Here is a 17,897-nt window from a genome sequence, read left to right as displayed (position 1 = left end):
AAACATTACGTTGTTCTAGCTTATATTCAGCCCTTGTTATTACTAATCTTTAAATATATAGCAGAGCTTAACATTTAGTTTAAAGGAACAGTAACACCAAAAAATGAAAGTGTATAAAAGTAATTACAATATAATGTACTGTTGCCCTGCATTGCTACAACTGGTGTGTTTGCCTCATAAAGACTACTATAGTTTATATAAGTTAGCTGCTGTGTAGCCATGGGGGCAGCCATTCAAAGGAGAAAAGGCACAGGTTACTTAGCAGATAACAGATAAACCCCCATTATATGGGGCTTATCTACTAGTTATCTGCTATGTATCCTGTGCCTTTTCTCCTTTTTTCCAGCTTGAATGGCTGCCCCCATGGCTACACAGCAGCTTATTTATATAGTAGTTTTTCTGTAGCAAAAACAGCAGTTTTTTGCAGAGCAACAGCACATTATATTTAATTACTTTAATTACTTTAAAACACTAATTTTTTGATGTTACTGTTCCTTTAAACTCTACAGTCTGTCTGTGTTAAGTGTGCATCCTGTATAAACAAAAATGCAGACCAGTTATTTATCAAATTCATAAATTTGATTCTAATGCCCTTCAGACTATCCTTTTCTTTGTTTTGTGCACTGAGGAGTAGTCTGTGAGTCTGTAGTCACTTATCTGATCAGAGCTACAATGTTTAAAAGGACCCTTTTGCTTTCCTACCTAGGCACTTCAAGTCACCTGTAACCTTAGGAGTCTGTATTATTGATATGAAGGGGATCGCTACAGTTTCACCCCCATGCTACAATCTATTGTGCTTTTTTTGTTCCTGTTGAAGTAATTTGGGAAATATTTAAAGAGGCATGTAATCTTAAACTTGTACAGACCACACAAGTCAAGAGGCTAAAGCCCTTTTTGCCTGTCAGCACGTAACCTATTCATCAGACATCCCAGAAAGGAGGGAAGTTTAACCCAAACATAATGAAGAGGGCTGGGAGACCACTTATATCCTGCTGGTTTTAGCTTAGCATTCATTCATTTTCTCTTTTCATCTACTTTACTGAAATCTCAGTACTAGCTTTTGGCATAAATGTGGTGGCTACTGCTTGCAGTAAATCTGAGTGGCTTTGCACAAGAGACCCTAGGGTTGTATAAGCCCATGGTTGTTTGACTGGTTGTCGACTGATTGACTAGCTAAAGCAGTTTATATATGTTTACTGCTTGCCTGAGTAAGTGTTCCATAGGGTTGTCCAACCACAGGGCCTCCAGCTGGTTCTTACAGTCTTTGTACCATATTGTTACCATATGGTTACACTGTACATATGTTATCTTATGCTTACAACAGCATGTTACCTTATAGAGCTCCAATTAAGCAACTTATTTCAGATTGAAATTGTTTCCCTAACATTTTTAGAAAAATTAAATTACATTTCACATGCCACTGCTCTGAAGAATATCTGAATACTTTAATTACGTTTTAACCAGACCTAGAACTTTGCATTTTTTTTAAATTAATTGCTAACTTGACAGAAAATAGCAAATGCTTGCAATGGTCCTGCTGTGTTTCCTACTGTGCACAGAGTAACTAATAAAGGTAGCTTGGCTCTCTGGTATATAATTACTCATGCAGAAAGGAGTGTAAATGCAATTTCAAAGCAGAAAGTGGTGTCCTCTGTGATATTTTTGTTGTTGTTATCATAGCAAAAAAAAAAAAACTCCAAAAAATAACACTTCCAATTGATTTTTTTTTAATAAAAATAGATCAGTGCTGCTTTCTGTCATTACAGATCCTAGCAATATATTATATGGAATTGTTCCCCCTTTCTTTCCAGAATTGATTGCATCCCAGTGAGCTCGAGACACAGTGTGACTGCCCACATAAGCTTTTTTTTACATTTCAGGAGGCCTCAGTAAAGATCGATGAATTTGCATGTGGTGCTATACAATATCAGTAACTCCTTTCAGATCAGTGATGGGATACAATCCAAAGAAATAGCACAAAGTTTGTAAACTCAGCCACAGAAAACACTATAATGTTGTATGTTATTGTGTTATTGGGTTGAGCTATAAGAGTTGTGACAATTTTTTCCTTCTCTGCTATGTCTTTCTACCCATTCTTTCAAAAAAAAAAAATCTACCCAAAAGAAATACTAAATCATTTTTTTAGTGAAAACTGTTCCTGTTAAAACATGAAAATAGCATCCTACCTTAAACTGTGTAGGATGTGTGCATGAAGTGTGCTTTGTTACAATACAAAAATACAAAAGAGGTTGTGGGAGCACTCCAAGGCTAATTAAAATAAAAATAAAGTATAATGGAAGTGTGACTGATCTGGCCTTTTTGGGTAATGGTCAATGCACATTCCTTGCAAGTAAATACATTTTTAAAAACACAGGTTTGTAGTTACAAATAATAATCATAAAACTACCAAGCCGTCATACCATATCAAGGTAAACCTTCTCCCTTTTCCACAAATGTTGCACCAGTTTCTAAGGAAGAATAACCTAGCTATTGTGGGGTACCAATGTAAATTCATAATTGTATTTGTTGCACTACAGAGGTGAACGCATCTTTTCTTGAATGTTTTTAGCATTGCCAGACTGAAAGGTTTATTGCAGTAGGTAAGTACGGGCTCCTGGTGGCTTTTGTGCACAAAGATGCTCCATTTTGAACTGTGTAGGGCATGACAATAAGGTAGACTATCTTTGTGGAGCCCTTTACATGGCTTGCTTGTATATTGGACACAAGTCTTTGCATTTCAAGAATCTGGTTCAAGGATTTAAAAATGAAAGAGCAGGGTGTAAAAATAAAGGATCAGTGTGCATTGTGAGCAAATACAAAGGGTTTTCAACCTGTTTCTGCACCCTGCTCTTCATCAGTAAATGACCCTTTAAGTATTCTGCATTTCATTTGTGTCTGTAGGGGTCGTTTACTTAGGAAAGAAGTGTTAGAACATCAAGGGGACACAAGAGCATGCCCCTAGTGTCCATTCAGGCAGCATTTCTTCCCTAGGTTTGGCTGCTACTTGTGCCAGATAAAAATCCTGTGGATGTCGGACAGTAGGACAAGGCTCTGTTGTGGCCTGCATGCTGTGCCACTCGCTAACTTGTACCCCTGAATGACAAGCTAGGAGACGGTAGGGGGTGGCCTGTTTTCTCTACCCATCATGACAATCACAGGCAGCAATATAGTCATTGGGCTACTGCAGGTCTACTCCAAAATGGATCCTGCAGCAATTCATGGTGACAGGAAGGCATGGAATGCCTTCCAATAGATAATTCACCCTGTCTGTCTGAAAAAATACATTTTCCAAAATGATTGCAAAGCTATTTGGATCAGTCTAAGATAGGCTCTGTATATTATAGTTTGATTTGAGGTATTGTTGTAAACATTATTTGACATATCCCTTTCAGCACACAGCTTACTGAAACTATGCTAGAACTAGAGGACAGATGTAAATTATTCTGTTTTAGAAATCAGATATTAGCATGCAACCGGGAATGATAAAAAAGATTGTAACCCTAATTAAAAATTCTGCCATGGGTAGCTACTTGGCTAGATTTCTGTGTGTGATCAATGACCCACAACAGTGATACTCACAAGTGAATTCTGGAAAGCTCAGTGAAAGAGGCATTGAAAGTACATGACTTTTAGTTCTTTATAGGTACCATTTTGTATAAAAAGAAATAAGCATTTTTAACACTTTTTTTCAGTATAATAACATTTTATTTCTGTAATGCTTCCTCTTTACCCAAGGAAAGAAACCAACAGCTCAGGTAGCCTTATATATAATAAAAAAAAATGTTTAGAGAATGTGATAAAAATAGCAATAAATAAGTATAAAAATTCACATTTTGCAATGTAAAATTCTTTGTTAGACATTTGTTGCATTGTGAACTTTATAATCGTGCATAGCGCATTTTTAAGACGTGCTTGAAGTTGGTGTTCTCTTAATAAGTAAGTAAGTAAGTAAGTAAGTTATATACTGCGCAATGGTGCAAACTATAACATTTGCAATGCTTCTTACATTGGCAGATGTGGTCACTAAGCAGTTTCTGTGTTAGCAAAAGCTATATTAAATTCATGCAAATTCAAGCTACATTAAATTTAACAAATCCATATTTTTTGGTCAAATCCTAAGACTTCATTAAAAAGTCAAATGAGGTATAGTCTCTACTATTTTGTTAGAATTAATCTAAAATCCTTAATGCCATGGGACCTTTCTGTGACAGACAATGGAAATACCTGCTCATACCTGCATATTTATTGCCACATATGTATTTAAAGTACTTTACAGGATATGATGCAAAATATGATGCTGGGCAGGCCGCTGGTGATAGATGCAGATATTCATAGATTTTATGAGCATAAACCATTACTTTTTTAGTGAAAGTATGAGCTCTTATGGTAGTTGGTGGGACATTTTACATTTTCCTCATTTGGGATTTTCTAGGGATTAATTAGCAGGGATACCATTTGATAAGATGATCCTGTTGTGGTGGATAGTGAGATGGAGATTGTTGTGTCTTTGTTAAAAGCTGACAAGTCTTTGCTTGAGTATCAGTTTCCATGCAGGGCATTTTTTTTACTTGTAATAGTTCTGCTTTGTCTCAAATGGCAAGAAACAGTAGTTTATATATTAATTAGGCAACTGTTACTTAGTATCTTTATATTGGAATTGAAAGTTGAAAATAGGATGCTGGACATAAAATACAGCTAATACAAAATATCAGAGTGTGCACCTTACCTCAATAATGATAGAGGTGCAGTACACTGGAGAAAACCCATTCAGCAACTCCACAAATAATCACAAAATCAAAAAAGTGTCTGCACACTCATAAAGTACAAAAGAAAAAATATTTTATTAAATACAAAATATAAAGAATAAAGCTTTATTCTTTATGGTTTCTATTTAATAAAATATTTTTTCCATTTGTAATTTTTGAGTGTGCAGACACTTTTTTGCTTTTATAAAATACAACAAACTTCATACATAGTGAGTGCCCTGTTTGGATACTCCCTTAAGTGTCTAATATTCAAGATTTAAAGGTCATCAGTTCTTTTTTGCTTTTTAAAGCAAATTTAAAATTTGGATCCATCAGAATGAGATAGCTCTATATGTAAGTAAGCACTGTTTTTATTTTTATAAATTAAGCATAAGAAGACCACTACACTTGGAATAGAAAATGTTTGGAACTTTAAAAGCTCCTTAAAACGGTTTCTTCCCAATGCACTTTAGTTGTAGAAATAAGTTCAACTACAATTAGTTGTACAATAATTTTCAGAATTTCATGTTTCATGTTATGCCTGATTATATGATTTGTTAGACTGATTTTTCTCTGTTATTGTTTCAGGACCCTTCACTCACTACTGTGATTCATGATAAGCTACAAGTTCCTAACACCATCAGAAAGTCCTGGAATGATAGAGACAACCGATGTGACATATGTGCCACTCATCTTAATCAACTCAAACAGGAAGCCATCCAGATGGTGACATCACTAGAGCACTCTCCAAGTGTTGACCACTATGATGCATCTCCAGGGTCACCAACTGGTCATTCCAGCATTCCAGCTTTGGTGGGTCCAAGGCAAATGGGAAGCCTTCAGCCAAGAGATTGGGTGTATATGCCAAATCCTTATTCCACATCGAGTTACCCTGGGTTTGTAGCAAGCAAGCATGCTGGAAAACCTAATAGTTTAGGGCTGGCAAATGGGCAAGATAAGAAAACTGTGTCCCCTTCACACCAGGCCAAGGTCAGTCTTCAGATGGCAACAAGCCCAAGCAATGGCAATATACTGAACTCAGTGGCTATACAAGCTCATCAGTATCTCGATGGCAGTTGGTCTTTATCCAGAACTAATGGAGTGACACTATATCCCTATCAAGTAAGTATATATAGATTTACATGTTTAACTTTGTAACTTGTAAAACAGGGGAACCTTCTGCTGTTATAATCTCCCAGTGTTGTTGGTACCAGAATAACAGAAGAAATTTAGATTTAAAGTCTGCAAAAGATGTTCCCGCTCTTTAAAATGTTTAAGACACATATCTCACTGGGCACTTTGTTATCTTGCCACCTCCAGCTCCTAATTGGTTCTATGTTTATTACTACTTTATGTTCCTGTGATCCACAGACTGTAATAAAGTATTAACCATTGGGGACCAAATTGTTGTAAAACCTGTTAGAAGCCTTGTTTGACTTTGCCATAAAAAAAGCTCTACTTAGACATTACAAGGTGCTTGTTTTAATCAAGAAGAAGAAGAATATCCAAGAAAAAAACAAAATCCAGATCTGGGCCATATAATTTACCTTTAAAGATCTGTCATTCAGACAACAATTAGCAGCATGCTTGGATCCTAAATGTCTTATAAGGCAAACTAGGTTTGTACAACCTTGTTATTATTGCTGCAATATTATTAGAGGTTACGTTCAAATCCATAAAACTTACATTAAAAACATTTACAACTATTGTAATTTTTCTAGTTTAGTCTAGTTCTAGTTGGAATAACTGTAGTATATAAAATAACATATATAAATTAAGTATTTCTATATTTTACTGCTAAACTAACAAACTGTAGTGTGTAGTGTGAGGAATAATATTTGAATTATTAGAAAAAGTGAAGAGGAAAATACTACAAAAAAATGTTTGCTAGTTAATAAATAAGGACTTGCAAATGTGGGAAATAATTAATTAAATTACTGTGATGCAGAAAAACTACACAGATTTATTGCAGTAGAGAGAGTCAGCTTATGTCCTATGACTCAAAAGTAATGGTATATCTAATTAATGGATTCTTAGTCCAGTAAATCCAATGGTTTATGCACAAAAGAAGAGACTTGAATTGATTCTTTTCTACCTTCCCACCATTTTTTTTACCAACAGGCTTAATTACCTTTCATTTATTCTAAAAATAAAAAAACTGGTATTAGTGTACATATCATATTATCACTTGCAAGGAGTCATTTATTATTGCGGGCGCCAAGTGCACTGTTATTTGTCAGTGACAGGTGTAACTCTTTGTCTTCCTGGAATGGAGCAGAAAGTATTTAGGGGCAAATCATTGTTGACCCCAGCACTTATTATTACTATTTACTTACACTGGGTAAATTTGCATCTGGAAAGTAACCATTAGCAATCAGTTAATGATTACGTTTATATAGGCTGCTGCAGGAAGAACAAGGAAAACAAAAATACGATTGGTTGCCATGTGTTACTCCAGTGTATTTGCCCATTGTTACTAAATGAGCCACATATCTCTCAGACTACCCTAGTCTATGCTGAAAGATGTGTATATTTAAATATATTTATACATATAAAGAGTTAACTTGCTTTCAAAATGTATAATTGAATAATTGTCAAGATTACCACTTGTATAAGGCTAAATGGTAACCCTTTCCTTTGTTATATTTAGACCTCAGTGTACGAAAATCATTAAAAAGCCAGTTTTTGTGTTCCTTTGAAATAATGAATTCTTACTTTTAATTACTTAATATACTTACTCCGCAGATTCTAGATATTCTTCTAGATAAAGTTTCCTGTATTGTATAGATATGTCTTTGTAAAAAGAATGATTCTAGCTCAGGAACTAGAATCCTATCCCTTCCATCCAGTGAGGAACAGAATCTAATAAAAGCATATCAAGGAAGAGAACTAAATAATATAAAAGGGTTTATAATCAAGGCTATCAACCATTTCTGACACGTCTGAAAGGACTGGTGCAGGGATATTTTAAAACTGTTACATGCCCACCACAGGAGTCGTTCAGTCTAGCCAGCTACATTGGTGATTAAGCAAATGCTTGACATGATGTTAGAGGGTCAACTGCATATACAAAGGGTTAAAAAGAACCCTGCTGTTTTCAACCTTGGTGGTTTTATGATGAAAAGGCACATGGTTTTAAGGATTCTCTGCTTGTAGAACAACTTCAGGGAGTGATTTTCAGTGTTAAGAATCCACCCTTCCCTTAAGACAAAACTTCCTTTTTCCTATTGCAATACATACCTCTGTGTGCTCTGGTTGGATTATTTGTGAGTAAGCATCAAGAGGGGCACTTTATGTATTTATGTATAGAGATCAGATTACTCCTTGACCTCCTCTTCTTAAGTGTAAACAATACCAACCTTGTTAGCCTAAATAAAATCCTCAATTACTTTTATTCTTTTAGCCTCTTTCTAGTTCACTATTTTGGGTTGAAAAACCCAACACACTGTTCTTTGAGTTTAACTTATTCTTCTGCTTTTTCTTCTTCTTCTTCTTCTTAGCGCCCCCCATTTTCTAAACGCTACTCCTCCTACAGTTTTAGGGGTACAACACCCAAACTCTCCACACTTCTTCAACCTATAGCGGAGCAGGTTGCATGTGCTTTTCTAAGCAGGGAAATTCAACCTGCTGCCATTCTCACAGTATTAACACCAGGGTCATTAGGGGACTGCATTTTTAGGTTTTAAAAAGTGGGTGGAGCCACCAACAGCCAATCAGACTCCTTTATTGAATTTTTTGGTTTAAATTTAAAATGCTGCCTTTCTCACAGGGTTCCCAAACTTTGCACAGTCAGTCACTGGCTCACTACATATTCAGGGTTAGAACAAGTGGGCAGAGCCACCAACAGCCAATCTTTCCACCAATTAAATTTCATTGGTTTATATTTAAACTGATGGCATTATTTAAGTATTAATTCCAGGGTTGTTAAACCTGCCAAATTTAGTCACTGGGTATTTTCCGTTCAAAGTTAGAAAAAAAAAAGTGGGCGGAGCCACCAACAGCCAAGCACATTTCATCTATTTACTTTCAATGGTGAAGTGTAAAATGCTGTCAGTCTCACAATTTTTATGAGTCCTCAAACCTTGCAAAATTGGTCACTGGGGGACTACTGTTCAAAAATAAGAAAAGTGGGTTGGGCCACTAACAGCCAATCAGATTTCATCCACTGAATTTTATTGGTTTAAATTAAAAATGCTGCCACACTATTTATGCCAGGTTGCCCACTGTTTGTCACTGGATGACTTCGACTCAAGATTAGAAAAAGTGGGTGGGGCCACCAACCACCAATCACAATTTACCTATTGACTTTTATTGGTTTAAATTTAAACTGCTGCCGTTCTTTAACTAATAATCCTACGGTCCCTAAACTTTGCAGAGTTAGTCACTGGGTAACTGCAGTTCCAGGTTAGAAAACGTTGACTTTCAGTGGGGAAATCTGAATTGCTGCCATTCAGACATTATTAAAACCAGGGTCCCCAAACTTTGCACAGTGGTTTTTACTATATAACTGTGGTCCAAGGTTAGAAAAAGTGGGCAGAGCCAACAACAGATCAGATTTCATTCAGTGACCAACCCAACATGAAGTTTGTTCTCAAACTTCCCTTTCTAGTTCATTATTTGTTTTTTGTAGACTGTAGACCGAAAAAATGTACAGGGAATAATTGAAATGCCTCTTTACACTTATTTACCACTGCCACAGCCTCAAGTGGAAAATTGAACCTCTTGTGGCCCATGCATAAAGAACTTGTGCTTGTAACAGTGGTTGGGGAAGGATATTCTTTCACAATCAGACAAGATATTGTGGACTGGGTTGTACTGGAAACAATTCAATATATAGTTTTCCTAGGATTGCCCCAAATTAAAAGAACACAGAGTCTCAGGATAATGCAGTGTAATTCATTTAAGTCACAATATAGCATTAATAAAATATATTATAAGGTAAAAGAACTTTTTGTTCCCTAATCATACAACTGTACAAAGCGTTACCTAAATTATGGGTGTTGAAGCTTGCAATACATTGAGGGGCTACGTTGAAAACTTTGCTCATTTAGAGTTAAAATTGCAGAGAGATGTAGCTAAGGAAAAGATTCATGTTTCACTTTGCCTTCAAGGATAGTTGTTTTCCGGTTCATTAGTGCCTTTTTACCAATGTCCACAAGCTGACATGGTCCAGTAGTTTCTCCTTCCACAACACAAGACAGCAGAATAGAAATATCAGTGACCTATAAGATTGCTGTTTGAGATGTAAGAGAAATGAAAATGAAACTTACATCCACTAAGTGCAACACAGGATACTAAAATAAACACCGGGCTCCGCTGAAGAGGCCTTCAATTGTAACTTTGTCATGCTCAGAATCATCCTTGAATGCATTTGTTGACATTCCTAATAACTGAATAACTATAGCTGTATTACATTATTGTTTTTCCAGTAATACTTAATAGACAGCTGAATCAGCTACAACTCACCTTTGGGTTACCCTGTAAGAACTCTTTGTAGGAATTGTAATCAAATGAGAACATTAATTGCAGTTCTTGTCTGCACCAACTAAATCGTAACTAAAAAGAAATTGGTGAATTGACTTGACCTCCTTTGGCTATGGAGCCCACATTAACCATAGGGCTCATTTACATCTGCAAATGCAGTTACAGTCCCTGCAATTTCCCAGCAGTCAGTTGTGTGAACATTTTGGTGAATCAGACGTATGTGCAGCAGGCACATCATAGTTGTGATAAGTGCAACCACAATTACACTGGAATTCTGGGAAAAAAAGCATTATGGGGAAAATGCAGATTGCGCTCTTAATTGCCATTTTCTCGCTGCACTTTAACATATTGTATTCTATAGATGTGTCCTTTTAAAAGAGAAAGATAAAGGTTATTTAGTGACATCTGACACTTTGCAGTTGTTCTTTGCTACAGAAGTCTCCAATTGGAATCTGGATTTACTGTCTGTTGTCTGAAGGAACAATCATTGTTTGACCATATAGGGCATAATAACTTAAGCCTCTCAAGTTTAGATGCTGCTAAACTGCAGCCTCCACTTAAAGAAGGAAAGTCATTTTGGCATTTTACTGCCAATAGATTCCAGTTGGTAGCTCATATCACACATTCCTAAGGGAGGGGGGAGCAGGAGAAGGGAGAGAGGAGAGAACTGAGCAGACTTGTGCCCCAGACCTGAACTAGCCCTAAAGGAGAGGAAGTCTGATACCGAAGAACATGTTTACAAAAAAGGAGACAAGAAATCCTGTGTTTCTTTTGATAGAGTGCTTATGGCTGTATTTTTCATAGACCTTTCTGATAAAGCTTACTTAGTTTTTACCTTTCCTTCTCCTTTAATTATAGTCACTTAGGGGAAATGTCCCCATGATCCACTTTGACATATATATGTTTTATGACTAAAGGGCCTTTGACCGACTCTGCAGCTTATCGGCCCATGTATGGGCACCAACGACGAGCCTGCCCAACCGTTATCTGGCCTGAAATTGCCCAGATATTGATTGGGCTGGTTTAAAAATTTAGTCGAATCGGGGAAAGCATCCAGTCGTTGATGCGGTCCCCGAACCGACTGCGCCTATACCCGTTGTTATAATTCGATCGTTTGGACCTAACATCAAAAATAAATTCAGAAAACTTTTGCCTGTAATATATAAAATGCTTTTGGGACAGCACTACCTCACCTCATAAGGCAGTACATTACTAACAGTACCTGGTGCTGGAGGATGGTCTGTTAGGAAATATAAGCTGCTTTACATCTCTTCATTTACAAACTTTCCAGACTGTAAGACTGTCAGCAGAGGTTACGATTTCCAGAGAAAGAAAGGATGAATTTAATTATTTAGGAATTATCGTTTAAAGAATTGGTGTCTGTAAAGCTAAAGCATTACACTTTTTCATCTAAAAAGGTTTAAAGATTTAGTCCCATACTGTATTATTATAAGCAAGATTTACTTTGTAGCTACTGCCAATAAATCTAAAAGCAGGTAGTCAGCCTGACATGTTTTTATCTCATATTCTAAATCATTGAGTTTTACTGTACATAAATAGGCACAAAAACCATTCCTCCAGTTCTGGAGATAATTGCATTTTAATCGCTCCTGGTGAAGCTGTCAATAGAGGTAATTTGAAAGGGAGCATCTGGTGGAACTCATTAAATCCAAGCAGTGGATTCAGTGTTTGGAACAAATATTCTGCCCAGTGACTTCATTGACTAAGCAGGTTGCAGTTAATCTGAACACAGTACAACTGCCCAATATTTAAAACAGGATTATCTATGACAATTTGCAAACCTCCTCTCTGTAACTTGATACTTTGGTGCTGAATGCGCACAACTAATATCTTTTTTTGTGTTTGAGCAAGTGTGACAAACACTTATTTTAAATTAAATAAACAATGAATTTGTTAACAATTAAATTAATTAATAAAACAACAAAATTAATTAATAAAAATAACAGTCACTTGATTTGTAATTATCAAAAACGTATTCACCATTGCATTCTTGAAACAAATTGTGGATTTATGCTAAAATGAATCAGGTTAAGGCAATGGATTTACACAGATGTTTATATAAAAATGTATTTTTTTTCCAGATGGAAATATCAAAAGGTTAATGTAAAAAAATCTCTCTTTAAAGAAAAGCATACTCACTTGTTTTGCTTGAGTTCAATGAATAGGGCTTGTGCTGAACACACCTTTTGTCTGTTCTTTTAATCACAAACAAATTCATGTTTTTTGTTAAATAGTGAGGATATGAGATTACCCGTGCCCCCTGCATAATAGACTCCTACTAACAAAACAGTCACAACATAGGGTGATGGGAGGGGGTTATTTACTGGTAATTTAATTATCTGCCTCACAAGAACCATTTATAGAGTAGCTTTAGTTTCCCTGTTTACCTCAACAAAACCAATTCTTGTGATTAAAACAACAGGCAAAAAGTATGTTTAGCACAAGCCCTATTCATTGCACTCTTGTTAAACAAGGGTGTAAAAACTGCTTTAAAACAAACACAGAAAGGTAAAGGAAATAATTATGTAATTCAAAAAACACAAAGAATAAAAATACAGTTATGGGACCTGTTATCCAGAATGCTCGGGACCTGGGGTTTTCCGGATAAGGGATCTTCATACAATTTGGATCTTCATAACTTAAGTCTACTAAAAATCATTTAAATATTGAATAAACCTAAAGGGATTATTTTGCCATCATTTCTCTGTACTTGATCCCAACTTATATATAATTATACTGTATATTAGTTGGGATCAAGTACAGAGATAAAGGAAATCATTTTTAAAAATTAGAATTATTTGCTTATAATGGAGTCTATGGGAGATAGCCTTTCCGTAATTCCGAACTTTCTGCTTAATGGGTTCCCGGATAAGGTATCCTACACCTGTACTGACCAGTTGCAGAATATCATAGAAGAATATTGTCTGCATCGTTTTTAAAGTAAAAACCTTTTCTTTGTTAGAGTACTTTTATTCTAACTGCCAAATTAAATTTCCCTTTCCAATTTATTTATGCAGGCTAGCTACACATTGATGTCAGGTTTGTCAGTATGTACCCACTGACCAAGATTCAGATGGCGCAACCTTTGTTTTGCAGCACAGATTTGCTTTTTAGGAGCACCACCAGCATTTCTGTGGAATCTCCCAGATGAGTGGCCACATCAGTATATGCCATTTAATAAAAAAGGGGCCAACACACACTAAAATTGTACTCTGACAGTGTTTATTGTTGTGCCATTCCAATAAAAAAAAGAAATATTATTATCATTGGCTTGGCAAATATCACAGCAGTATTTCTGTGTGTGCTAAGTCCCTGTATTTTGTATTAACAAGGTTTGTTTTAACATCACATTGCTCATAAGTCAAACATTCAAATCATTAACAGCATAAGGATACATGTCATAACGATCTGTTTAAAGAGACATGGTGTGCCATATTGGCCTAATGTTTATACAAAGTTTGTTCCATATGTAGGTCTAAATGTACAGAACCATTATTTCCTTGTAGAAATGAAGGGATGGATTAGAGTGGATCAAAATACACAGATCCAGGCCAGTATTTCCAAATTGATGTCCATTTTGTTGACACAAACTGATTTGTCCAGATTAAATAACCACAGGAGTCCCTGCTGAATTGTGCTTAGTACGGTGTGATAACTACAAGCAGTCATTTCCTATTTGATGCTATGACCGTACTTTTTCACTACAATATGGTTAGGCCTGATCCCAGCCAGGCAATGCTCCCTGTGTTTATCTTCTCATAAGAGAACTATAACACTGTTGAAAGGCTATGGGAGAAGATATGGAAGGTTGTAGAGCAAGAGAGAACAACTGAGCCTTATGAATAATAGGATTAATAATGCAAGTCCAAAGATCCTAGCAGCCAATAGAAGTCTGATTAGAAAAAAAGATAAAAATAACGCCTAGTCATCCTAACAACCAAATTGCATTTGAAATTCCTGACTGGAGAGGGGCAGAATAGAAAGGCGGATAAATAATAAAAAGCATACAGACAGAGAAAAACAGAAAATAAACACCAATTGCTGCCTCATCATTTCATAGTAAAAACCACTGCATTCACCTTGGTGGTACAGAGAAATGCCTTTGTTATGTACCCTAAGGACTACTATGCAGTGAAGAAAATGGGCATTATTTTCATAACTGTAATTGACCCGAATAATGTTAAAGATATTTAAAGGACATGTAAAGCCTACATTTGTCTACAATGTATATCAGTTGGGCACATCTTACCCACCCAAATGGCATCATGTGTACTGCATATATCCCCTCCGTTTTCTAGCAAATAGCAGCTTCACCTGGTGGCCATTTTTCCCTGATACATAATTGGATACATTTAAATCTGCAAACAGCGTACATACACAGACCCTTATTCAGCATATATTTCATCAAGAATACAGGATCTCACAGGCAGAACTGTCTTTGATAAAAGTTCTGCTTTGTTTGAGCTGAGCTCAGGAGAAAAAAACTGAAGCAGACAGCCAGAGCTGAGTTTCTATGGGAACCAGCAATGCCATCTCTTCACTGGCTGCTAGACTGGGGGGCGTGTTTGGTAATCTGAACTGAGAACAACTGAGCATGCCCACAAGCCAACAGCCAAAGCAAATTCCTGAGGGAGGGGGCTGAGTGGGTTACAGGAGGAGAAGCAAATCTAAGTGATCAAGGGGATGTTGCAGCCTGTTGCACCAGTGTGGCAGGTATTGAAAGATTTCAAAGAGGCTGTTCACCGATTACATTTTTGTGTGTGTGGTTTACATGTCCTTTAATATAGGAGAATGAGTGTGATTTAAGGCAAATAATTTAATTTCTTAAATCAGTTATTAAAATGCAGTTGTTAGACCTATGAACTATGAATACAGTATAACAGTGATGTCCAACTGGCGGCCTTGTAATCCCTCTGTATTGTTTAAAAATGTAATCCCCTGTGTTGTTCACACCTTTTAATCTCTGCATTGTTCACCCCCTGCAGTGTTCACACCTCAGGCTCAGTCTATAATCACCCACATTGTTCACCTCTTCATACCTCAGACATTGTATGTACTGCCTGGCCTATGCTGCCTGTGTATAGGCAGCATAGGGTAGGCAGAGTATGGCACATAGGCAGCATAGGGCAGGGAGGGTATGGCACCCACAGGCAGCATAGGACAGGCAGAGTATGGCACACACAGGCAGCATAGGACAGGCAGAGTGCTGCCTGTGTGTGCCATACTCTGCCTACCAGTTGGAAATAGCCATTAAATGGTCCCTAAGGTGTGTAATTATATGCTGGGGGTTGCTGTGTTATCCACAGGGGAGGAGGAGGCATATGGATTTAAGGGTGTGTCTTAATATGACATAATATAATTCTTTAACATATGAATGATGGTTGATATCCCTGCAGCGACCATTGTGGTGTGGTTTGAAGTGGGTGTGGTTTAAAATGGGGGAGTGGCCAAAACTGCGGCCCTCCACCATGTACGCGAGAGAAATTTCGGCCCTCGGCACCGCAGAAGTTGGACAGCACTGCAGTACAACATAAACACTGCAGTGCTTTATAAGAACAGGGCATCTTTTAGATTTGTGCCTTTAACCTAATTGTTCCTTTTTATAGATTCCTCATAAGGCCTCAGTTTTGGACATTAATGATCTGCAAAATAGTGCAGAAGACCATAAAGGTTGACGTTTTCTCTGGAGAAAAGGCGCTAGAGATAGGTTTGTGACCTGCTCTGTTTAGACCTGGACAGCCCGGTTTTTGGGAGGGCTGCCTGGATCAAAACTGCCTGCTCAGTTTTATAAATTAGGAAAACTGGATAAGACTCTTATTATATTGACATGTCGATCAGCCAATCACAGATCACCATGCCATAACCCTGCCCCTGATGTATCTGGCTCCGCCTCCGATGTCACTTGTCCCCCCAAATGTTAGGCACCCCCCAGTGATTGTAATCTCTTAACTTTTACCCTTGGCTGGTGCTTCTGAAAACCGCACCAGCCCGGGGTAGCTGGGAGCCTGCAATCCTCTTCTTTCTTCACAACACTTGTACATGCGCAGTAGACCCTGAAGATAGACAATAGAAGGAAGAGAATCACTGGCTTGCAGCTACCCCTGGCTGGTGCGGTTTTCTCCAAACAGGAGCACCAGCCCAAGGTAAAAGGTAAGCGATTACAATCACTAGGGGGTGCCTAATATTTGACCCCCCCCCAGTGATTATTACCTTTCCTTCTGCATTAAAAGAAGAGAAAGTAGAAATTCAAATTGGGCTAACTTATGTTATCTCCTATTGCATTTTACAGCTTGAAATTGTCTTTTAGAACTTCACTTGATTATATGTCATTGATCATTCAAGGTCATTTTATGTATGGAAGACACAAAAACTGGAACAGTTGGAAGATTTATGTTGAAAGGCATATTAGCCTTCAACAATCTGATCCAAAAAGAAGAAAAAAAATAAGTCACAGTTAGAACTGTTTGAAAATACACACCATCAGCTGTAGGGGCTTCATTATACAGGAATTTGTAATGCTAATATAGTGATATCTAAATAGAATGTGTCTTTGTCCTTGGATTCCTTCAACATGAATTTTCTTTCTCAATCATGTATCAGGGGTACAGAAAAATAATCCCTTATATGGTGCTATATATATATATATATATATATATTTGAGAAAAGAGTGTACATTATTCAAACAACTACTGCCTTTAATACTAAATTACTATTAATTCACCTTTGGTAAATCAATTGATTGTGAGGAATAGAACAGAAAATTGGTATATGTTTTATACTTCCAAACTTTGTTGAGGAAATACTATTTCAGAACTGTTTTATAATAAAGTAACATGGTAACCTTGTTAGTAGATTGAAGGAGCATGCCCAGCACTTAATGTATTGCTGAATCTGACTTTTTCTAGTTTTGAGAATGTTCACAGTTCAGCTTTCACAGTTCAGCTTTTTATTAATAAATATTATGCAAAAGGCATGCAGTCAGTTATGGGATATATACATATATAGCATGGCATGACCACTCTCCAGTACCATAACTAACCCTCTGTGAGCCAATTGCAAATGGATTTTGGTCCCCCTCTCCACAAATGGCCCCATGTTTTGTACTACTCAGAAATTTAACTGTGGGTTTATGTTAGACCCATATGGCTTAAACTCTCACCAGGAACCACATTATGCTGGTAAGTGTTTTGTGAGGCTGAAGCTAATGTTTTAGGCATATGGTATAAGAAGATATAATAGAGTTTTGGAAAAAAATAATATATATGCCATCTTGGTATGTGACTTGGCCAAATGCATCATCATTTTTAAAGTGACTGATGGGCTTTGAAGTGTTTTTCTAGTATGTAAGTCATTTTTCATATTGTTCTGTAATGCTCATTTAGTTTGAGGCAACTTTATAATTCAGTTCATAATTCAGTAGAATTCTGCTTAGCCTCATAAGATTTCTGCCATGGAAGTTAACTAGAAAGCACTTTCTGGCAAAAAAAGCCATGGGGGAATGATTTGACATATAAGCAAAATCATTGACAAAATGGAGAACTGCTTATAAAACACCAGGAATTCCAATTTGAACTTTATTAAACCTCCCCCTTAATCATTGAATGTTTGCCATATTTCTCATGCCATATGCACTATATACATTTCAAC

General features: G+C 36.8%; 1 protein-coding gene across 1 annotated transcript in view; it reads left to right on the top strand.

Annotated features, from left to right (window-relative positions):
• Positions 1-17,897, top strand: part of kif26b (kinesin family member 26B) — a 171,154-nt gene that overhangs the window by 72,117 nt on the left and 81,140 nt on the right. The window contains exon 3 of the mRNA XM_002931509.5: positions 5,334-5,867. Coding sequence (XP_002931555.2) covers positions 5,334-5,867 — 534 coding nt within the window. The remainder of the gene's footprint in view (positions 1-5,333; positions 5,868-17,897) is intronic.

Source organism: Xenopus tropicalis, chromosome 5 (genome assembly GCF_000004195.4).
Source record: "Xenopus tropicalis strain Nigerian chromosome 5, UCB_Xtro_10.0, whole genome shotgun sequence".
Classification (NCBI taxonomy): Eukaryota; Metazoa; Chordata; class Amphibia; order Anura; family Pipidae; genus Xenopus; species Xenopus tropicalis.
This window is presented reverse-complemented; position numbering and strand designations above follow the sequence as displayed.